The sequence below is a fragment of the Diospyros lotus genome, chromosome 3, assembly GCF_014633365.1.
Source record: "Diospyros lotus cultivar Yz01 chromosome 3, ASM1463336v1, whole genome shotgun sequence".
Taxonomy (NCBI): Eukaryota; Viridiplantae; Streptophyta; class Magnoliopsida; order Ericales; family Ebenaceae; genus Diospyros; species Diospyros lotus.
Genome location: NC_068340.1, coordinates 29,222,026 through 29,242,503, shown reverse-complemented (window position 1 = coordinate 29,242,503; position 20,478 = coordinate 29,222,026). Strand labels below are relative to the sequence as shown.

General features: G+C 37.5%; 1 protein-coding gene across 1 annotated transcript; it reads left to right on the top strand.

Moving 5' to 3' along the window:
* The first annotated feature begins 7,252 nt into the window (after positions 1 to 7,252).
* LOC127797923 (receptor-like protein kinase HERK 1) lies at positions 7,253 to 10,849 on the top strand. Its single transcript, XM_052331123.1, has one exon. The coding sequence runs from the start codon at positions 7,786 to 7,788 to the stop codon at positions 10,276 to 10,278; it is 2,493 nt and encodes an 830-aa protein (XP_052187083.1). The 5' UTR covers positions 7,253 to 7,785; the 3' UTR covers positions 10,279 to 10,849.
* Positions 10,850 to 20,478: the final 9,629 nt, after the last annotated feature.

The following is a 20,478-nucleotide window of genomic DNA, read 5'->3' as shown; positions in this document are numbered from 1 at the left end:
GCGTTGAGTATTGACGAGTTCGATCAACGGATCGCAATGGTGGCTCTCCAGAATGGCTTGAGGGCTGGACCATTCGCTCAGTCCTTGACTAAGACTCTACCTCGTACTTTCACAGAAGCCCTTACCTGGGCTAACAAGTACATCAATGCTGAAGAGGTGATGAAGGTGAAAAGGGCTAAACAGCCTGACAAGAAAGAAAGAGAAAAGGAAAAGAAAAGGCCAATGATGGAACAGAAGACAGACTATCGCCCCTCTCGAACCCAGGATCGCCTGGGCTTTGGGGGTGCCCATGGCAGCCCGGTAAGTTATACTCCCCTCAACGCCAGTCGAGCAGAGATTTTACTGGTATTAGAGGATAAGGATTATCTGCGGCGTCCTCCACCGCTAGGGTCTCCACCCAACACTTGAAGCAAAAGGAAGTATTGTCATTTCCACCGCGACCATGGTCATGTTACAGAGGACTGCATCCAGTTAAAAGAAGAGATTCAGGAGCTTATCAACCAGGGTTACCTCTGAGATTTCGTTGGCCAAGAAGGTATGAGTTTGGGTAGAGTTGAGTTCAAGTCGGATAATAGGAGAAGGTCTCCTACTCGGGATCGCTTCCGAGAGTGAAGTTGGACACCGTCCCGAAGAGAAGGAAAATAGCCCGTTGGGGATGGATGAGCTCCGAGACCGTACCGGGTGATAGAATCCTTAAGTCCGGGGGCATATCGACTAGAAGACATGGAAAGCAAGTTCTTGAAGCATACCTGGAATGTCCAAAACTTAAGGAAGTTTTTTCAATGAGGAGAGGAATTCCTCGAACCTCTTTGTACTCTTTTTTTTTTACGACTAATGGCAAGACTTCGGATTCTCTCCATTTAATAGCAATCCCACGAAGCCTAACACTTCGCCAAAGAAAAATTCAAGGGTTATGAGCCCTAGGCCGTCCCCAAAGGTGGACTAATAGTCACGAAAAAACTTATCCGAGGGTCATAAGCCCTAGGCTGTCCCCAAAGGTGAACTAATGGCCACGGAAAAACTCATCCGAGGGTCAAGAGCCCTAGGCCGTCCACAAGCCGAAGATGGACTAATGGCCACGGAAAAACTCTAGCCCAACACCCTCCTCCGAGAGGGAGTGGCTAAAATCCAAGGGTCACGAGCCCTAAGCCGTCCTCAAAAGTGGACTAATGGCCATGAAAAAACTCTAGCCCAACACCCTCCTCCGCGAGGGAGTGGCTAAAATCCAAGGGTCACGAGCCCTAGGCCGTCCTCAAAAGTGGACTAATGGCCACGGAAGAAACTCAACACCCTCCTTCGCGTGGGAGTGGCGACAATCCAAAGGTCAAGTGCCCTAGGCCGTCCCTAAGACAAAGAGGGACTAATGGCCGGAAGAAACTCAACACCCTCATTCGCATGGGAGTAGCGACAATCCAAGAGTCAAGTGCTCTAGGCCGTCCACAAGCCAAAGATGGACTAATGGCCGGAAGAAACTCAACCCTCTTTCGCGTGGGAGTGGCGACAATCCAATGGTCAATGCTCTAGGCCGTCCACAAGCCAAAGATGGACTAATGGCCGGAAGAAACTTAACACCCTCTTTCGCGTGGGAGTGGCGACGATCCAAGGGTCAAGAGCCCTAAGCTATCCCCAAGACGAGGGTGGACTAGTGGCTGGAAGAAAATCAACACCCTCACGGAAATAGCTAAAATCTAAGGGTCAAGAGCCCTAACTCATTCTCGAATTAAAGGAATGTAGAAGGTTAGAGAAGGAAAACCACAGTTGGACACAAACCAAATGGAGCTCAATAGGTGCGACCTACCTTGAAAAATCTCGAGCCACACCTGCGACAAAGAAAAACCAAAGAAACGAGTTAGTCAAGTCAATGCTTATTTTGTTATTATTAACAAGAAAAAAATAAAAAATACATATATATATATATATATTTATATATATTAAAAAAAAGGGGCAAAAGTGCTAAGGGTCAGCCATGGTCAACCCAATATGGGCCCATATATATATATATATATTTCTAAAAAAAAGGGGGGGGCGCCCAAGGGGCTCCCCAGGGGAGCTCGGCCATGGCCGAGCCGCGGTCGAGGTCGAGCTCTGGCCAAGCCTCGGCTTGGTCAGGCCAACCTCGGCCATGGCGGAGGCTGCTTGGCCAGGCTAGTGGAGAAGAAGCTTTTAAAAAAAAAAGAAAGAAAGAAAGATAAAAGCAAAAAATAATAAAATAAAATAAAAATAATATAAATAGAAAAAGCAAAAGAATAAAAAAAAAGAGAAGAGAGGAAAAAACTAACCTCAAAAGTTTGGGATTTAGTTGTCTCATACTTAGAAATACTCTTATGCATCTTGGGAAAAATTTACAGTCAAATAATCTCAAAAATTAAGCTACTCCTCGACCCAACGTGATTCTCAGCTCAGCTCAAGAAGTGGGGGGCAAGTGATGTGACATTACCTAAAATTACAAGAATACCCCTACGCGCTAGTGGCCTCGTTCACCACATGGATTACCCGAGAGGCTGACACGTGGCAAGTCAATAATCTTGTGCGGAGTCCGAAAGATCCGGGCCGCTCCTCATCAGGTATAAAGGTTCTACAGCTCTTACATTTATTACGACTGACATTTATTCTACTGATTTGAGCGTTGGAGTCCACCCTGGGGGACCCTAGCCCAGCCACTCCGTTGTCTTGCAGGTCCTATCACCGAGGTCCGACATCGCCAAGTCCGAGGTTCGATTCCTGAGGTCTATTCGCAGAGGTGGCACGTGGTGGTTGGTCTCAAAAACCATCATCAATTTGTTATGGTATTGTAATTTTAAAAATCACCTAAAATAATTTGTTTGGAGTTTGTTTGCTAAATTGACCGTCCATAGTTTAAATTTTTCATTTAATCACAAGACTATAAAATTTAGTTGATCGTGAAACAAAATAATAAATTCATAATTCTTGATTTGATAATTTTGAATAAAAAAATTGAAATAATCAAAATGTTATTGACTTTTTTACATCTCTTAACAAAAAATATGTATTGTTTTCCATTTTTCTTATTAGTTATTACTAATGGTTATAATTAAAATTATCTAAATTACTAAGTTGTAGTTTAGGTAGTTTTACATATATAATAGATTGGTTATCATTTAAAAGATAGACAAATTATAAGTAATGATTTGATTTAAATAACATATTCTAAATCCATCATTATACACCCCATTAAAAATATTGATGTGGTATGCCATTTCAAATCAAACAAACATATGTGCATTATATATAAATTAAAAAAAAAAGACCACCAGCCCAATATCAATAAAATTGATAAAAATGTAAAACATCCTTTACATTTTAGAAATGACAATATATTTTTTTTAACTTTATAATTCTAATTACATTTTTTATCATTGTTAAAATTGTTAATATGACATAAATACATTTGCATTTTCTCTTCCTCTCCCTTTATCCTAATCTTGTGTCGAACAAATTAATTAGAATTGCCCCCATGGATATGGTATAGTGATAAAGCACTTAAAGTTGGGGTTCAGTGTAGCGACTTTGAAAGTATAATTATTGCTAAAAAATAATATTTAGATGAAAAATAACAATAAGACTAAAAGATAAGTCTCATGTGGATTGCACCAATTGCCCAGTTCTAAGTGTGTATAGATTGTGTTCGTATTCGAATTTATTCAGGGATGCATCATGAGAAATGTCACCCGCCCCGATAATTAATTGAGTGAAGATTTGACACTCTAAGTAAATAAAAAAAAAAATTAAATTAGTGTATCAATATCATCATCTTTCTCTAATTCAACAATGGCTAAACCATTATTGAACTAAAGTGAAAGAGATGAACAAAAATCGATTTTTGGCTAATTCATTTTGCAAGGAGAAAGATGGATGGTGTGAGAAAATATGATGGAATTTTTGTCATATTAAAATTTATAATATCTTTAAAATAATAATAGATAAAATGTGTATCTAAAATTGTAAAGTCAAGAAAGATGTATGCATTTCTTCAATGTCAAAAATATGTTTATTTTTTATTAAATCTCAAGAACACCGATTGTAAATTAGTTGTTTCTATCGACGATAAAAGCAGCAAGGAGAATGAAAAAGAGGAAAAGAAAATGATTTCTGCATCTCACAAGTGCAACAAGGGACTCCTTTTAAAGGTGAAGAAAGGTGTAAATTGGGAAGAGGTAATAGGCGAAAGAAGATAATAAGTAGAAGACCAATTCAACAATTGGAGAAAATAAGAAGTAAAGGTAAAAGACATGGTCAACAACGACTTGGTCTGTCTGAAGACTAATTTAAAGGAGTTTCGGATAAGTTAAGAAAAAGAAAAAGAAAAAAAAAAAAAAACCAAACCAAGGGTTGCGATGTACAGTCTAGCTAGACTAGGGGGGAGGGGGCACAAATCGACAATTTTGGCTTGGATTGGGCCGTTCTCATGCTCACGGGACTCAACTTTCCAGTAGCTCTCATAAACTTAAGTAGAGTCGATATATATATAAAAATAACAAAAGCCTTCTATCCTACTAATGTAAGACAGACACTCTATGAACCATTTAAAATATTACATGTTTTACCACACTTACAGTATCGTTTCATCTGTACCGCGGTTTCATGGATATGAAGTCTATGATCAATTTATTTGTTTCTGATCAGAGCCCTTCAATTTCCATTCTTCTTCGTTTTGTCCACTAGTTTTGGGAAAACAGTTTATGCCAGCCAGAAGCATGGGTTTTTCTTTAAAATCTTTGTAAGTGTTCTATTCCATCCAGTCCATCAATTCATCATAAATCTCAAGTGTTGGAGATCTTAGAATTTTACATTGGAATCCGAGTATATCAGTCTTATGGGCTTTTTTCTAGGTATTCTCAAATCACTATTATCATAAACTGTGTTGAAGATGTAATTGTTCAACTGCAATCAAGCGATTTGCTCTCCAATGTCCTGATTATAAACATCTTGCATCACACATTTATATGTCTATAAATGGGTGAAAAAGAGGCAAAGGATAAACTGTAACATCAGCCTCCAACTACGACTAATGAGAGCAGAAGTTCAAAGAATGAACACCATCTCCATAAACACTATATATGTTAAGAAATCTGCGAGACTTCTAGACAACATTTTGAGTCTCTAAGACAAAATATAGGAATTGACACTATTTCTACATGCAGCGGCACACTTGATGATAGAGATATTGCTGTGAGGTTTAACGTTCAACGCTGATGGCTCAAGTCCCTGGCCACAAAATCAAATTCAAACCAAAGGGTTTATGCATTAATGACATTTACAAGCATCCCAGGTGCAATGGTGCTACTGTAGACTATTTCCCGAACCTGGACAAAATCATTGCTTGGTAAGACAAGTTACCCAACAAATATGAGCTTCCAGTACAAATAACCAAATGTTATAAATTGGCTGCAAATGAGAATCGGTGTCCGCGTCTACAAGTGAACAAAAGGCACTGTCAAACGCGAGTGTGATTGCGAGGCTATGAATGTGAAAGTGTTGAGCCGTGGATTGGACATTGGAGTCTTGAACGAGGTAAAAAGACGGTCATTCTTATCCATTACGGTCCTTCCCCGCAACACCGACAGCGATGGTCCACCTCTTTGGAGTATTGAACGAGATGTTGTTGTGAGGCTCAAGGACGGTCATTTATAGACGACGACAGCGATGTCTATAAATGGGTGTTATGCTTTTGCTCTAATAGATTTTTCGGCCTAGTAATCTGTTTGATGGATGCCAATAGCAGACACCCTTCTTGCTGAATATCATGAAAGAACAAACCTGCAAAACAAAATTAGAGTTGCCTAAGACATTCCTTGAAAGGGCCTTTTAAGCTTTAGTCAAGAAACGAAATTGGATAGTTTTTTTTAGTGAAAAAGTCAAGAAAAGTTGTCGTTCTTTTTTCTTATTAGATTTTTTATATTAATTTGTGGGTATATTGTTGGAGCTGTGCATTGTTTTGCCCATGTCTCAAAAAGGTGGGTTGGATGTTAGAGTGAGAGTTAATTCATGTGAACCCTTATCTATTAGGTTTAGATTCATGTGGTTCTTTATCTATCTATTAGGTTTAGTAGATGATGCGATGATGTTAGAGTTGACGTTAAAATTTATGTGATAAGATTTTTTAAATTTTCTCGTATTAATATTATTATATTTTTATAACTTAAAATAAAATATTTTTTTATTTCATGTGATGGAATATTAGATTAAATTGCAATATCAGGAATCAAGAAGCTTTGTATAGTTGGAGGACTAAAGAACAAAAACCATTCGAAAATCACGCATTAGTCTAATGCATTTATTTTTCTTATTTAAAGATTTGTGTCTTTGAGTAGTCCTTCCCATAAAAGATACCATTCATTTTGGTTAATCAATCAATCAATCAATGAAATGAAATACTTACCTGCTGCATTATATATATAAACACTAAACAGACAGACAATCAATCCAAGGTACCCCACGCCACGTTGCATGTAAATTATTACACAAGAGATTAATAGAAGCCCATGCTTCCTTTTAAAGTTTATGAAGGCGCTTAATTAATTAATTAATTATTATTTCTGATGAGACGTGTAATTCAAGCCACGAAAATAAGCTTTACATTTGGCCAAATGGACAAACCAATTGGACCGCCTTTACGTGCCGCTAGCAAAATTTTGGGGAGATGGTGAAGGTGTCAAAAGTGTCCAAGTTTTAATAATGTTGTCAAAAAGTAAATTAGATAGCGCTGGGAAGAGACTGATTAATGACTGATGACTGATGAATGCTTTACTTAACCTAACACTAATTTTTTTTAATTAGTTAAATGAATGGTAATAGAGGTTTGGATTGGAACAATATTAAATTGCCGCCCCAGCCATTGTCTTGATTTAGAAACTTATGTTTAGATCTCTTGATTTTAGAGCCATTTTTTTTTTAGTTAAAAGATAAAAATTAGTTTTATCACTCAATTAATATTGTGTGGATCAGAAATGAGTAATTTTATATTTATTATCTTGGCTTACCCCCCCCCCCCCTCCATGTTTTAAATAATTTTTTAAATAAAGTGTAATAAGTCTAAATTCTAAAAATAACTAAAAAAAAAAGTGTAAAAATAGAAATTAAAAATATTATCTATTTTATTATTAAGCAAACACTAAATTTGGTGATTGAATTTTCAACTAAGAGGCAAAGATGAAAACTTTGGTGTTAGTCTGTTGTCGGCTGCGCCCATGGGCGCCTCCTTGTTTGGCGACGTCTGTTACTCTCTCTCTCTCTCTCTCTCTCTCTCTGTATGGAGCATTAAAGAAGGTCCTTTATATCCTTCAGTTATGGGGCTCTGTTTTCTACTGTATTTCCGCAGCGAACGATGAAAAATTCATTCCCTACGGCCTCCGCCCAGATAAACCCAGACCGTCTAACGATTTCATTTTGCCTGCATATTTTTGTTTTTGTCTCTTCCTTTTCCTTTCGTTCCGGCCACGTACCCATTTCCCATTTGTGGAAAAAAAAATATGGTCCTGTCAACATCTGACTTGCGTTCTACAGTTCAAGCCGGTCCCCTTCGCAAGATTTATAGGTTGGTTTGTTTCCCTCTGGGCTCTTACTTTTCTCACTCTCTCTCTCTCTCTTGGAGCTCGCTTAAGCAAAGGTGCCTTCTCTTCTCTTCCTTATTGATGGCTCTTTAATGGGTACTTGATAGTTTGGTTTAAGTCTTGTTGTTTCTGTGCAAAGTTCTATATTTGCAGCTCCGTCTGAGCCGGAAGAAGCCGCCTTCCCTTGGCTCTGTGATTTCTTGATATTGAGATTATGGGTTGTGGAATTTCTGGGTTGGTGGTTTGGATTTCAGTTATATTATATTTGCTCAGCTTGTCTAGTGAATTTAATCCTGTAGACGAATACTTAATAGCCTGTGGATCACTCACCAACACAACTGTTGGTGATCGAGTTTTCATGGCCGATTCCCTGGCTGCGAAACTCCTTTCATCCCCAAAAGATGTATTGGTTAATACGCCTTCAAATTCCATGTCCTCTCTTGATTCAAAGCTTTATCAGACGGCAAGGGTTTTCACTGGAGTCTCCGAGTACACTTTGCCCATCTCTCACAGTGGACGCCACTGGATTCGCCTTTATTTCTTCCCCTTTGATCAGGGGAACCACAATTTGAGCTCAGCCAGCTTCTCTGTTTCCGCCCAAAGTTACACCCTACTTAGCAATTTCACTCCAAAAGGTGCATCTGTCAAAGAATTCTCAGTAAATGTAACATCCAGCACCCTTGTGATCACCTTTACTCCCTCTGAGAATGGTTCCTTGGCCTTCCTGAATGCCTTGGAAGTGGTTTCAGTTCCTGATACACTCGTAACTGATGATGCCACTTTGGTTAGCCCTTTGGTTGGGTTTCAGGGCCTGTTCAAACAAGCCCTGGAGACGGTTTTTAGGGTGAATATGGGTGGACCAACTGTCTCGTTTGAGAATGATACGCTGTGGCGAACTTGGGTTCCCGATCAAGTTTACTTGGTGCATACGAATCTTGCAAAAAGCGAATCGAACATTAGGGCTGTTACGTATCCTAAAGGCGGCGCAACGCCTGATACTGCTCCTCCGACTGTCTATGGTACTTGCACCAGAATGAACTCGGAGAATGATCCTAATAGCAATTTCAATGTGACGTGGGAGTTCACTGTGGATCCGGGGTTTCAATACTTTGTCCGGATGCATTTTTGTGACATAGTGAGTGAATCTGCTTATCAGCTCTACTTCAATGTTTATATTGATTCGTGGAATGTTGCTCAAGATTTGGATCTGAGTTCTTTAACCTTTGGTTTTCTGGCCACTCCTTATTACATGGATTTTGTCACAAAGTTGAAGGATAACAGCAAGCTTCGCATCAGTATTGGACCATCTCGTGTTAAAAATGCTTACCCAAATGCCCTTCTAAATGGACTAGAGATTATGAAGATGAACAACTCTGCAGGCAGCCTGAGTGGGGCGGTGGCTTTGGTGCCTTCCTCAGGAAGCACAAAGAAAAATGTGGGGATGATAGCAGGCCTGAGCATTGGTGCTTTTGCTGTTCTAGTGTTGGCAGTCGTCCTATTCTTTATGCGAAAAAGAAGAAAACTGGCAAGTCCCAGCCACTCAAAGACATGGATTCCTTTGTCTGTCGATGGAGGAACTTCCTTCAACCTGGGAAGTAAACACTCTAATGGCACGATCCTCAGTGCTGATTCTAACTTTGGATATCGCTTTCCTTTTATTGCAGTCCAAGAAGCTACTAATAACTTTGATGAGAATTGGGTCATTGGAATTGGTGGTTTTGGAAAGGTTTACAAGGGTGTTCTAAATGATGGTACAAAGGTAGCTGTTAAGAGGGGCAATCCAAAGTCTCAACAAGGCCTTGCAGAATTCAAAACTGAGATCGAGATGCTGTCTCAGTTCCGCCATCGCCACTTGGTTTCCTTGATTGCCTACTGTGATGAAAAGAATGAGATGATTTTGATTTACGAATATATGGAGAATGGAACCCTCAAGAGCCACCTCTATGGCACAAACCAACCCAGCTTAAGTTGGAAGCAGAGGCTTGAGATATGCATTGGAGCAGCAAGAGGACTTCATTATCTGCACACCGGCTACTCGAAAGCAATTATTCATCGCGATGTGAAGTCAGCAAACATATTACTTGATGAGAATCTCATGGCCAAAGTTGCTGATTTCGGGCTTTCAAAGACGGGACCTGAAATTGATCAGACCCATGTGAGCACCGCGGTGAAAGGTAGTTTTGGGTACCTTGATCCTGAATATTTCAGAAGGCAACAGCTGACAGAGAAATCTGATGTGTATTCATTTGGAGTGGTCTTGCTAGAAGTTCTTTGTGCTAGACCTGTAATTGATCCATCTCTTCCAAGAGAAATGGTAAACTTAGCCGAATGGGCAATGAAGTGGCAAAAGAGGGGGCAGTTAGAGCAGATCATGGATACCAATCTTGTGGGGAGAATAAAACCAGATTCCCTTAGGAAGTTTGGAGAGACAGCAGAGAAATGCTTGGCTGAATTCGGCGTTGATAGGCCCTCCATGGGAGATGTCTTGTGGAATCTCGAGTATGCACTTCAGCTTCAAGAAGTAGTTCTTCAAAATGACCCTGAGGAGAATAGTACTAATGTAATAGGCGAGCTCTCTCCACAGATCATCAATTTTAGCCGCGCCGATACTATTGTGTTAGCTTCAGAGTTTGAAGAGTCCAGCGATCTTTCAGATGTTTCGATGAGTAGGGTGTTCTCACAGCTGGTAAAATCCGAGGGTCGATGAGAAAATACAGGAACCCTAGATGGTTTGCAGCAACTTTGGTTCATTCAGCCACCATATCAAAAAGGTCTCCCTTACAGTTTCTGGGACATGGAATGAACTGAAGAAGGGAGCATCCTGATCAGTAATATCTTTTACAGAATAATAGTAAGCAGGTTTGGTTAGAGTGAGTTGTGTTGTTATGGGCCGAGTAAATGTACGTGTCTAGTTAGTGTGCTACTTATTCAAGTGTCCTATTTGGATCCATACCTATTGAACTTTTCACAATTTAGGGGTCTTGAAATTCATTATTCAACCCAATATCTTTATCTTCAAATTCAAAATTTGCCATAAAATCCATGCATCATACATCTTTTTTAACTCAAAGCAGAGTCTCCCACCACCACCAAGGCTCTTCTGTGTTGGGCTTTTCTTTTGACTCCGAGTATTCTAAATATCACTAGCCTTTCAATTCACATTTTGTTAGCCTCTATTCTACCGTTCAATCTCTGTCTCTGCCTATGTTGAGTTGTTTGGCTTAAATGGTCCTTTTTGGGGATGTAAATGGGCTCAAATTATTCCATTTATGCACTTATTTTGATAAATTTTTAAATAATCTTAATTTGTATTTGTTTTAACTAAAACCCATTAGTGATGCGGACCAAATCAAGAAACACATCCTACATTAGTTGGAGAAGCGGAAGAACAGGCGTTATGTCCGAGCATCAACGCTACCGATTGATAGCCCTCAATAGACAGTTGATAGCCAGTGGTGAAGACACTGGCAGTGGACAGACCACCTATGGTCGGTCAACGACCAGTGCACTCAAGCTCAACCTGTCGATAGATGGCATCCAAAACGGTCGACCGTTCGGGTACTTCGTGTCGACGATCGGTACACACATATTGCCGGTCGACAGCTTGCTATAAAATTGTCGACCATCAATATGCTTCGGCGGTTAGAGGGATTTGATTTTAAAAATTTTCTTGATTATTTATTTTAATAATTCCTTGCTTAGGGTTAGTTAAGGTTATTTTCGTAATTTTAAATACTTGTTTAGTGCTTTTGGGTTTGTGTATATAAGTTTACAGATGGCGGTAAAAACATTGATTCTTTTGGCATTGAATAAAATATTCTCAGTTTTCTTTATTCATTAGTGGATTCCAATACTTCTCACGTCCATTCGAGCGAAATTCAAACAATACCTGCTCATGCGTTACGAACACGACTATTCTATTCTTGTTCTCGTTTTCATTCTACATTAGGTGGTATTAGAGCCATAGCTAACGATTAATGCAGGATTATTGAAGCGAGGATCGATGCGATTGAGACTAATCTATAAGAAATCAGCAATCAACTCAGGGATGTATTGGTCGCCTTGAACCTTGGATGAGGTAATATCAAGCAACAACTACTCCACAATCCCGTTCATGTTGTTGTTCCTGATCTTGTTCAGTTCGACGCCGTTATGAACCCAGCCCCAGCTCGTTATCATGGCCGATAAGAAGACTATTATGGCTACAAGATCAAGGCAGAGATTTTTGTTTTCAATGGGGGTCTAGGAGTGGAGTCTTTTCTTGATTGATTGAATGAGGCTGAAAGATTCTTCGAAATTATGGAGGTTAGTGAAGAATGAAAGGTTGGAATAGTTGCTTACAAACCATTGCCAAAATACTTAATAGGGGTGAATTGAGTTTTTTAAAAATTAATAATTTTATCTTTTTTGAAAACTCTTAAATTTGTGATTTTAATATGTGGTGATTGCAGTAGAATTGATAATAATAAAATCACATAACCACACTGAACAAGAGAAATTTATAGAGGTTCGGTTCTAAAGAGTTTAATCCTCTCTCTCAAGACTTAGCTTGAGGTTTTACTAGAGAGAATCAACACTAGCTTTTAATTAGAGTTAAAACCAATATACAATCTCTTGTTTAAGCAAAAATCACTAGCACACTACTAGCAAATACAATTCTTTGCTTAAGCAAAAACCACTAGCACACTACTAGCAAATATAATCTCTTCACACAATATGTGAGTAAAATAATAAACTTACAACCATAGACAATTATAAACAAGTCACCAACAGTTGAGAATTTCACCAGCCAGCACATTTCCAGCACTTCGAACTTTCTCACTCTTGTTTGAATGCTTTATTAAGTTTGTTCTACTTTGAGCCTCTATACTTACCCTATATATATACCTCTTCCAAACACACTAACTATTAAAGAAAATGTTAATATGAAATTTAAAATTCAAAAAATATTTAAGTTTTCTCAAACAAATAAGAAAACATGTATCATATTTAATTCAAAATAAATTTACTTTTTATATGAGAAATCAATATTTGAAAATTCAAATATAAACTTTTGAGACATAAATGATTAAAATAAGAAAACATGCCTAAAAATAATTCTCTTTTAATTCAAAATAAATTTATTTTTTGCATACGTAAGAGAAAACATGTCTACAAATAATTCTCTTTTAATTCAAGATTTAAAAATTTAAATATAAGCTTTTGAGACATAAATGATTAAAACAAGAAAACATGTCTAAAAATAATTTTTCTTTAATTTAAAATAAATTTACTTTTTGGATGAGTAAGAAAAAACACGTTTAAAACTAATTCTCTTTAATTCAAAATAAATTTATTTTTTGCATGAGTGAGAGAAAATATGTCTAAAACCAATTCTTTTTAATTCAAAATAAATTTATTTTTTGTATGAGAAAGAGAAAACATGTTTAAAAGTAATTCTCCTTTAATTCAAAATAAATTTACTCTTTATACCTACTTTTGATTTAAAATGAATTTAATTTTTGTATGAGAAAGAAATACATTTATATCATAAAAATATTTTAATTATCATCAAAATCGTATTTATTTACCATTGAGCTTAACACAAATTTAAAAAAGGAGCAGGGCCTTGGTGGCAAAGCATCCTTGATGAGCACTATAGGTTGAGACAACCGTCGATTAAGGATTGGGCTTTAATGAAGGAGTTGTTATGACGACGATTTCTTCCTAGGGATTACATGTAGGACTTGTACCAGTAGTTCTTAGATTGTAGATAAGAAATCGCTTAGTGGCTGCCTATACTGAGAAGTTCATGAGGCTACAATCTCGTTGTGATGTCATGGAGGTTGATGATTATCAGATTGCAAGGTTCATGAGATTCAATATAAGATAGGAGTACAACCCATCCATTCCTTAATAGATGCTCAGGAGATGGCATTTCGAGCTGAAGCCCTACTCGCGCAGTAGTCCCGATGCCTTCATTCTTTTTGACGATATTCTAATGACGTTGTTCGGAAGAGGTTCCAGAGGGGCCACATCTACCCTAGGTTGTGGGCAAACAACTAGCAATTAGCAATTCGGTAGAACCGTGATGGGTTGTAAGTAAGGAGCGATTGAATGATAAGGCATCGAATAATCCGTATGTAAAACTGACCGTTGGTAAGTGTTACAGGTGCGGAAAGCCTGAACATAAATCGAATGAGTGTCTAGAACAAAAAGCAGTACATGTTGTGGATATAGTTGCTGATGATGATGATGAGTATCCAGAACATGAACATGTCAGTAATGCAGAAGAAGAAGATAACGAATATATCGATAAAGTATGTGGAGACGAACATGGAGATTTTGTGTGTGTTGTGCAGAAGATCTTATGCTCGCCAAAGCAAAAAGAAGTCACTTAGCATAGAAAAATCTTTCAAGCCAAGTGTCGAGTTAGCAAGGCTGTTTGCAGCTTGATTATAGATAGTTACAGTTGTGAGAACGCGATTGCCAAAAAGCTGGTGGATCATCTGAAGCTACCCGTTGAGGCACATCTAGCTCTTTATCGGGTGGGTTGGATTCAAAAGCGTTCGTCTATCCAGGTAAACCGAATATGTAGAGTATCCTTGTTTATGAGAAGTTTGTACAAATCTGAAGTTATCTGTGATGTTGTTGAGATGGATGTATGTCACATGTTATTGGGTAGACCATGGCAGTTTGATATGGATGTCATACATAGAGGGAGAGAGAACACTTACTTGTTCCAATAGAAGGGGAAAAATTAAGATTGTACCATCCGAGAATCCACAGAAAGCCTCTAAAGTGGAAGGGAATGCTTTCTTGGCTATTGTAGATTCTGTCAGGGAGATTTTCTCTAATATAACGGAGTTTGGGGGAGTTTATGCTTTGGTAGCCAAGGTCGAGGAGGTCATCGAGGAAACTCCTAGGGCTATTCAAGAGTTACTGCATGAGTTTTAGAGTGTGACTGCAGAGTTTGAATATTTACCTTCCACGCGCAATATTCAACACCAAATTGATTTGGTCTCGGGAGCTCGTTTGCCAAATCTACCCCCATTATGGCATGAATACGAAAGAGAGCCAGATTTTACAAGAGAAAGTTGAAGAGTTATTGCAAAAAGGCCATGCTAGGGAGAGTATCAGTCCATGCGTCGTACCGGCTTTACTTGTCTCAAAAAAGAATGGGTCATAGCGGATGTGTGTTAAGAGTCGAGTTATCAACAAAATTACCTTGTCATATCGATTTCCTATGCCTAGGTTTGATGACATGTTGGATTAGTTGGTTGTTTTCGTTGTGTTTTCAAAAATTGATTTAAAAAACGGGTATCATCATATTCGAATTAGGCCCGATAATGAGTGGAAGACTGCTTTCAAGACAAATGAGGGTTTGTATGTATGGTTAGTCATGCCTTTCAGCCTTTCCAATGCGTCGAGCACTTTCATGCGGCTGATGAATCAGGTATTCAAACCTTTTCTAGGCAAATTTGTTGTTGTTTATTTTGATGACATCCTAATTTTCAGTCGTAGTGAAAGGGGATCATAACACACTTGAGAAAGGTGTTAAAGGTGTTGTAAGAGAATAAATTATTTGTTAATCTAAAAAAATGCTGCTTTATGTCGGACCAAGTTTTATTTATGGGGTACGTAGTAAGTTTTTCAAGGATACACGTTGATGAACAGAAAATTAAGGCGATCCAAGATTGGCTGACACCAAAATCCCTTACTGAAGTACACAATTTTCATGGTCTTGCTACTTTTTATAGACGTTTCATTTGTAATTTCAACAATATCATGGCTCCCATAACAGACTGCTTGAAAAAGAAAAAGTGGGAGAATTTTGAGTGGACTGACACTACTGCCTGGAGTTTCGAGGAGATTAATTAGAAACTATCTTCTGCTTATGTTTTAGCATTATCGAATTTTGAACGTGTTTTTTAGATTGCGTGTGATGCTTGTAGGACGGGGATTAAAGTGTCATTTCGCAAGGAGGCAAGCCGATGGCATATTTTAGTGAGAAATTCAATGAGGCTCAATAAAGTGGTCCACCTATGAGCAGGAGTTGTATTCGATATTCCGAGCCTTAAAAACTTGGGAGCACTATCTACTACTGCGTGAGTTTGTACTCTACTAAGACCACCAGTATTTGGTACATTTCAATACCCAAAGAGATTTTAAGAATAAGATGTATGTTCGGTAGGTTGCATATTTTGGATAGTTTAATTATGTTATCAAGCACAAATCCAGAGTTACTAATAGAGTGGTGGATGCGTAAGCAGGAGAGCGTCTTTGTTAGTTACCATCAATCATGAGGTTGTTGGTTTTGAATTTCTATCGGAACTCTATGAGACTGATGATGACTTTGGGACAATATGAAGGAAACATGTGGCGAAGCAACCAATAGGCAACTTTCTTGTGTACAACGGGTTTCTATTTTAAGGGAAATTGGTTGTGTATCCCGTGCACATCCTTGCGGGAGAAATTAATACGAGAGTTGTATACTGGGGGTTTGAGCGGCCACTTGGGTCGGGACAAGACGATTGGCAATCTCGAAAAGCGATACAATTAGCCACAATTAAAGAGGGATATTGGTAGATTTGTGCGAAAGTGTCCCATTTTCCAAACATAAAGGGACATGAACAGAACACTGATTTGTATATGCCTTTACCCATACTAGAATAGCCCTGGGAGGATCTTTCTGTGGATTTTGTGTTGGGGCTACCTTGTACCCAACGTGGGTCTGATTCTGTTTTTGTTGTGGTGGACTGGTTTCCTAAGATGGCGCACTTCATTTCTTGTCGAAACACCAGTGATGCCCCACATGTTGCGAAGTTGTTCTTTCAAGAGATTGTCAGGTTGCATGGGATCCCTTGCTCTATCACCTCCGACCGAGATATGAAGTTCTTGGCTCACTTTTGGTCAACTTTGTTAAAGAAATTTGGGATCGAATTACGCCTTAGGAGCACCGTACATCCCTAGACTGATGGTTAAACGTAAGTGGTTAATAAGACCTTAGGGAATCTGTTACGGTGTATCTGTGGTGAGAAGAAAAAATAATAGGACATTGCACTAGCGCAAGCCGAGTTTGCATATAATAGCGTCGTTTATTCTTCGATAGGTTTGTCCCCCTTTTGCTATTGTTTACATGTGGGTTCCACGGCAAGCAGTGGACTTGGTTAGACTACTGAGTTCGAGGCAAAAGAGTACAACGACAGAGCAATTGGTAGAACAACACGTGGAGGTGCTTGATCAGGTGAAACGGAAGTTGGAAGCCTCCAATGCCAAGTATAAAGTCGCGACGAGCATCCATTGGTGCCACAAGACCTTCCAGTTGGGTGACATGGTGATGGTGTTGATTAGTGGTTAATTTTGTAAAAATTTTGTTATAATTATACCTTTCTTTTGATCTTAAAAATGGCTTAAATTAGATATTAATATCTATTTTATGGTTATATGCAAGTTTAAATTGAAAGATGAATGAAATGAAGTTCTAAAGTAAATAATAATAATATATAAAATTATATATAATATATATACATCATTATATACATGCATGTAATATATATAATATAATCTAATATATATATGTGCCATGTGTAATACATATATATAATATATAATTTATTAATAACATTAAATTATTTTTTTTTTTGTAGCCATGAAGACTTCAAGTCCATGAAGAATTCAAGTCCATAAAGAAATCAAGCCCATGAAAAATCAAGCCCATGAAGAAATCAAGCCCATGAAAAATTAAAGTCCATGAAGAATTCAAGCCCATGAAGAATTCAAGCCCAATTTGAGCAACCCATGGAAGATATTATTTGGAGAAGGCCCAAGGATTATTTTTAATCCTAATGAAGATTAAAAACCAATTTATAGAAATATAATTTTATTTTTTTATGTGAAAGCTTTATTAGGTGTGTTTTTTAGCTAAAATCCATTTAACTATTAGGTGGATATTATAGCTAAAATCCATTTAACTTTATGAGTGCTTTATTAGGTATGTATTTTAGCTAAAATCTATTTAATATTAGGTGTGTATTATAGCTAAAATCCATTTAACTTTAAGTGTGTGAGTGCCCATTAGATATAATTATGTCTAATTGAATAATTGAAATTGTGTGGTTTGTATTGCATCTTGTGGCCTATAAATAGCTCACTTGATTGCATTTGTAAGTGTGATTATTATTCTTGAATCAAAGTTTAGTTGTTTCCTTATAATTCTCTCTTTGAGAATTGTTCTTGTTCTTTCCCCTTTTCTTTAGTATTCTCTCTTGTGATCTTACTTACTTCATTTCTTCTTTTAAATTCTTATGTCATTTATTATTATTTTATTATTCACCGCCTAAATGGCCGGTTAATTTATGCCTTTAAATTTTTGCAATTTTAATTCTTGTCATTCAATTATTCACCGCCTAAATGACTGGTTAGTTTATGCCTTTAAATTTCTGTAATTTTAATTCTTGTCATTTAAATGTTCACCGCCTAGATGGCCGGTTAGTTTCTACTATTTTAATTCCCGTTATTTAAATTCTGTTATTCAAATTATGTCATTTAAATTCTTGTCAATTAATTTATAAATGGAGATGAGTAGCTAAATCTAATCTTGGGTTAAGGCAAGGACAGTGTCCAACGTCAATGATTCCCAAAGAAAGCTGCGCTTTAAATGAGTAACATTAATTTAAATTTCAGTATGAGTGTGTCTTAATTATTAAGAAATCACTAGGTTTGGATTGGAGCGTAAGCCTAACTTAGAGCTTTCATGCCATGTATGAGAGTTACTAGAACTGGAAACGCTATCATACCCAAACCCGGATGATTAATTTAGTTGTTTTGTATATTAATTGTAATTGGATTTATGGTAGTTGCTTAAATTAGAATCCCGCATATTATGTATGGGGATTGTTTAAACTAGAACTATCATCATCTCTAATTGCATTTAATAACAAACCCTCATATTTGAAATTAAATTAATGTTGCTAATCTTTTATGCTAAAATTTGGGAATCAACGGGTTGGTACTGAAATTGTCTTAACCTTGCACTATCCAAATTCATATTTTTACGTTTAATGTTTATTTTAATTTCTGCCTTACTTTATTTTCTAGTATCTGTTGTCTAAAAAAAACCCATAAAAAACCTTGTTGCCAATTTGTCCAAATGCGTGTGCGTGTGTGTGACATTCTTTTTCTTTTGCCATCAATAAATCTCTCAGTGGACGACCTGAATTCATCTAGAAAATATAAATTTAAATTTGGACTACAACTGCACTCGTACACTGGCGAGTATAAACCTCTCACTAAAATAAAAAAAAATATAAAATTTTTATTATGATTTGTTTTTATTGTGTTTTAATTGCAAGGTGAGAGTGCAGTCAGGTGTTCTTAACGAAAAAGTGTGGTGGAAGTGAGAAGAAGCTGGATTCGAAGAAGTATGGGCATTTTCAAATTTTGCGCAAGATCAACAACAATGCCTATGTGGTTGATCTTCCAACACATATGAAGGCTTCTTGAACATTCAATGTGGCAAATCTTTATGATTATGTGTGCTTGATGGTGAGCCGTTATATCCCAACAACATCTTGGGTCAAGTTGTGTTGAAATGGAAGGGAATGAGGCAGAGCAAATTGAGGAAGACATCCTACCCTAATTGGAGAAGCATAAGAACATGTGTTATGCCTGAGCATCGGCATTGGTGGTTTACAACCCTCAATAGGCGATCGATAGCTAGTGGTGAAGACATTGGTAGTCGACAGACCACCTATGGTCGGTTGACAGCGAGCGCACTCAAGCACTGTTAGTCAATAGATGGCATCTAAGACGGTCGATCGTTGGAACACCCTCGTGTCAACAATTAGTACACACAAACTGTTGGTTGACAACTTGCTATCAAACGGTCAATTGTCAGTATGCTTCGACGACTATAGGGATTCGATTTTTATAATTTATTGATTATTTGTTTTAATAATTCATTGTTTAATACTTGTTTAGTGCTTTAGGGTTTGCGTATATAAGTTTACAGATGGTTGTAAAAACATTGATTCTTTTGGTATTGAATAAAATATCCTCAATTTTCTTTATTCATCGGTGGATTCCAATACTCCTTATGCCCGTTTGAGCGAAATTCAAGTAACGCTTGTTTTTGCGGTATGAATACAACTATTCTATTATTGTTCTCATTTTTGTTCCGCGTTAATTAAGATATCGTTTACATCTCTAATCCTTGTTGTCTCATAACTAAAAAGTTGGGCTATTTGCACTTAATAAATTTATGTGCCATCAAGGTTTGTTGTGTTTCGTCAACTTTGATGCGTCAATTAGGACACCATTTACATTTCTAGTCCTTTTTGTCTCATAACTAAAAAGTAGGCTATTTGGACTTAATAAATATATGTGCCATCAAGGGTTTGTTGTGTTTCTTCAACTTTGATGTTGGGGGCTGGTTGACTATGATTAACTTACATATCAGGACCAAATCCAAAATAACTTTAATCTCTCTCTCTCTCTCTCTCTCTCCTTTCTCTAATGCCCACATGAATGTCACTTAAAATTCTCTGCTTTAGTTAGTTCTGAATAATGAAAGATTTTTCCCTTCTTGTGCTCTTTCTTTAAGGCCTCCAGAGTCTTCAGATCAATGATGTGCAATACTTCTGGGAGCAGTACATCAGGTAAATACAATTGAGTTACATTATTTTATATAGATTTTTTTTTTAATTTTTCTAGGAATAATTATTATACCGTAAATATAAATAAGCTGTATATATATGCAGTGAAGCACGGAAACGGCTCGGCAACGCCGTTTCGGCATTTCTGAACCGTTTCCCATTTCGGAAACAGGAAAAACGGCCCGAAACGTTTTTCGGGCCGTTTGTGTAATTTTTGAAAATGTTCGGACCGTTTCAAAATTTTAATAACTCACTTGAAACGCGTTTCCAAC

Excerpts from the sequence above, each read along its gene's own strand:
- LOC127797923 (XM_052331123.1), top strand. The coding sequence starts at position 7,786 with ATGGGTTGTGGAATTTCTGGGTTGGTGGTTTGGATTTCAGTTATATTA.